General features: G+C 31.9%; 1 protein-coding gene across 1 annotated transcript in view; it reads left to right on the forward strand.

The window, feature by feature from the left end:
• Positions 1–4384, forward strand: part of LOC106873750 (sodium- and chloride-dependent taurine transporter) — a 32755-nt gene that overhangs the window by 22493 nt on the left and 5878 nt on the right. Inside the window, exons 10-12 of the mRNA XM_014921248.2 lie at positions 2007–2159; positions 3161–3257; positions 4005–4078. Coding sequence (XP_014776734.1) covers positions 2007–2159; positions 3161–3257; positions 4005–4078 — 324 coding nt within the window. The remainder of the gene's footprint in view (positions 1–2006; positions 2160–3160; positions 3258–4004; positions 4079–4384) is intronic.

Consider the following 4384-nt stretch of genomic DNA (forward strand, 5'->3'; position numbering starts at 1 on the left):
ACATAGGAAAACAGAAAGCCACTTGGAATTATTCATCAGCTGCCTCTATTCTAACTCGACGTTTCGAAATATATATATATATATATAATAATAATACAAAAAATATATATGCATGTATACACACATATATGTATATACTTTCATCTACATGTGTATATATATGCATATCAGGGTACAGGACGTTAGAACAATGAACTACAGACAACGGAACAAACACATACGAAAACGGAAAGCCACTTGGAATATTCCTTCATCAGCTGTCTCTATTCTAACCTGACGTATATATATATATATATATATATATATACCAGTTGAATCTGTAACTGTTAAACACTTCATTAACAGTTCAGATAAATCACATCTCATTAACAGAAAAAGTATTCATTTCCTCAACCTTATTCATAAAGGTAATAAAATACTTACTTAGATAACATCTTGATAACCTCTCTGCTAAACAACAAACCTCTCAAGCCATTCAAAACATTGCCCTCATTAACTCCATTTAAGTAATTTCTCACAAACATTCTCCACTATCTCTTTCTCTTTCTCGCATCTATATTGAAATCAGAAAGTCTATAACACAGTTGAATCAATGACCTTTTACAAGTCTTTGACTCTACCACCATCATTGTTTCAAGGTCCACTTTTCCATGCTTTCATGGGTCAGACAGTGTTTCTAGAAACAGATTTTCTGTAGCCAGATTCTCTTCTTGTCACCTCTCCTTGTAGAATATTGGAAATGAATGAAACAGCTTGTATGATTATGATGCTCATTTATGACTATCACACTATTAAGACAAAGAGAGAGAGACACACACACACACACACACAAATTAACTTCTTGCAGTTTGTCTACTAAATCCATTCAGTCAGTCTGGTGCCACTCAGTAGGACTGAGCCCAAGAACGTGTGATTGAGAATCAAACTTCTTAACCACACACCCATATCTGCATGGCTTTTTTTTTTTTTTTTTTTTTTTCCAACAATTTGAAGTGGTTGGCATTTGGAAGGGCTTCCAGCTGTAAAAACCATGCCAAAACTGACCTCGCTTATGCTGGTGCCACATAAAAAAACACTCAGTCCACTCTACAGGGTGGTTGATGTTAAGGGCATTCAGCTATAAAAACCATGTCAAAACAGACACAGTTGCCTGGTGTAATCTTCTACCTGGCCGGCTCCTGACAAACCATCCAACCCGTGCCAGCATGGAAGGCAGATGTTAAATGATGAATCTTATTTCAAGATATCTACAAAACTTACTTGGTGACTACATTTTCTTAACTTTTTGTCACAGTTCAAATTATTAAGGAGTTGAAATTTAGAATTTCATTTGAGACTACCTTTTTAAGTTCAAATTTTCTCAGATCCAGTTTAACTAACTGCATTCATTTCACACAAAAAAAATGGTTTGTGTATCTAATCCAAATGGGTTTATACCTTTCTTATATTCTTTTACTGGGTCCAGTCGTTGGACCTTGGCCATGCTGGGGTACCACCTTCAATGGTTTTGGTGGATCACATCTTATCCCATTACTTTATTTTTTATATATTTTATCAACTCAGGGAAGCTGGAAGACAAAGTTAACTTGGATGTAAAGGGACATAACTAAATGCTGCAAGATATTTTGTTTGATATTGAACTAGTGATTCTATCATCCTCTGTAGAGACAGATAGAGGCATACATACATACAAACACAAGTATTCAAAGAGATTAAAACTCTCACACACAGGGCTTTAGAAAAAACTCTTCTCTTGGCTACCACTCTGTGATTTCAAACTTAGAACCAAGTGATTGTGAAAGCAAACTTTTTAACTACAAGTCTGCATATGTTCCCATAATCTAAAAACAGTGAATATAATTTACTTCCAATATCCTTTAGTGCTTTGTTCAAATTAAGAAATTTAATTTATTGTTTTAAGAAAGTTTTTTTTTTTTTTTTTTTTTTTTTTTTTTTTTTGTCTTTCAAATTGCTTGGTATTATTTCTAGAGCTGTTTCTGTTTCAGTGTGTAGCTATTCTGACTTTGGTGGACAACATTATGGAATCACTGATACCATGCTTGGAGAGAAATTCCATCAATAAGACATTCATCAATGTTGTTGTCACTTTTCTTGTTGTTGGTGTTATCAATGCTTTGGGAGTTCCACACACCACAAATGTGAGTATTACTTTTATTGTCATCTCACCAGATTTTTTGCTTTTCATTCTTTTGTGATTGATAAAATAAGTACCTACCTAGTATTGGGATTGATTTAATCATCTATAGCCTGTTTCCTGTACATATGCACACACAATAATGTGGACTAAGTTAGAAATTATCATTATTATTAAATGCAACAGGACAAGAAGCACACCAGACCTTATTTAATTTTATTATTTTGAAACTATTAATTTAAAATTAATTTATCATTCCTCTCCCAGATATGAATAGAAGATAATATCAAGTACACAAGTCATTCAGAAAATATCATTAGAGCCATAACGAATAATGAAATACATGTGATATTATGTGAAGTACACTTCTATCAAGTTGCTACAAACATTGGAACATTCGTGTGTTTTGTAATTTATAGATATATCAAATATGTGGAATTGTTATTATTAACTAGTTTGGAGAGTTCATTCTAGTTTGGATGTTTGTTAAAACTTGCAATGATTGTCTAGTAAAAGAATTTGTTAAATGGCTTGTGGGACGTCAAAATAATTTTGTTAATAATTCTTTAAATTTTTTCAGTATAGTTATACATCTTCATATTAGCTACCTTAATTTATCTTAGAAGCCCAAGTAATGTCATGACTTAAATACAGCTATCGATTTATTACATTGCTTTTCTTTGTGTTATTGTAGGAATTTATAACACTAAAACGAAAAAACTTAATCATTTAAAACATTTTTTTATTCAACATTCTTTCAACTTACTTTCAATATTTTTCTCTTAAATTCTTTAAATTCTGTTAAGAAAATAAATCGCTTTCCATAAGCTGTCAAAAGTAAACCAGTCCCATGAAATGCACATTTTTCATGCTGTGACCCTCAACTGGTTATTTGTAAAATAAAACTCTCTACTGCTTAGCAAAAAGAAAGCATTCTCTCTTAAGTGATTACCAATGATGCTGTTGATATTTAACTTTATAATGTTTTCTTTGTTTGATGTTTAGGCTGGACCCTACTTCAATACCCTAATGACTGTGTCATTGGAGCGGCTGGTATTCTTGGTGGTAGTCCTCACTTTTATTGGACTTATTGTGGTCTATGGTAAGTCATGGCAATTCACAGAGATACTTCCAATTGTATATTATAAAATAATATTTCCTCTATACGCTGACTTACGCAAACACTGTTTAGTCATGGTTATTTTGTTTACTTTCTACATAGATGAGGTAGATATCTTCAGGACTACAAAGATTATTACAGCTATATTATATCTATACAAACATGTAAAAACATTTAGTTCCTGAGATGTCAAAGTGAAGCATAAGTTTGACAACTTATTCATATTTTAATGTGAAAAAAATATATTTCATAGAACTTTTTAAAAAAACCCCACTTAATCTAATGCAAGTTCTTTGTAAAGTGCTCAAAAGAATTTGATACAATGCAATATGAGACGGGGTTCAGAAGACAAAGATATTGAAATGAGTAATTTTTTTAATAGTTAATAATAATTCTCATAACGAAGCTGTAATGTTGTTATTTATAAAAGCCATAAATGAATTTGAAATTTTGATATAATTCTTACATGGTAATACATTCCTCCCATTATATTTTCTGTCTATGACATAAAGTAACAACATTTTTGAAGAACTGAATTCACAATCTTACCAATTTTGCTACTAGAACAAGCAAAGGCATAAACATAACTTTCCATAATTCCACTTCAACAAACTAGAGATTTCACACCTAATTATTATGCCTTCATGATTTTATTAAGGTGTTAGTATAATGCAGTTAATTATTAATGTCCTAGAAATTATATTTGTTGCTTTCTTTCTTTCTGTACAGCAAAGCAGAATTTTTCATTAGCTGAACGCATCATGATGGGTGTTTGGTTTGCCCTGTCCTGTTTGGCAACTGCTGTGAGTGAATCTTAAATATTTCATGCTTATATATTTTTCTGTACTATATAGATTCAAGATATACCCATATAGATTCAGTACATTTCACTAAGAGTTTCACCTTTCACTACACAAGCACTTTCCTCCACCATGTCACCCTTGTGCATTACATGTCTATTTTACAATAAACAATTCATTCAATACCTAATTACTTGTCTTTCAAATTCACCTTACAAGCACACACAGACAAGATGTTGCACACTGTACATGTGCTACTTGCTGAACTTGATTGCTTCTGTCTGCAACATTATACACACTTAAGTATGA

The sequence above is a fragment of the Octopus bimaculoides genome, chromosome 18 (assembly GCF_001194135.2).
Source record: "Octopus bimaculoides isolate UCB-OBI-ISO-001 chromosome 18, ASM119413v2, whole genome shotgun sequence".
Lineage (NCBI taxonomy): Eukaryota > Metazoa > Mollusca > Cephalopoda > Octopoda > Octopodidae > Octopus > Octopus bimaculoides.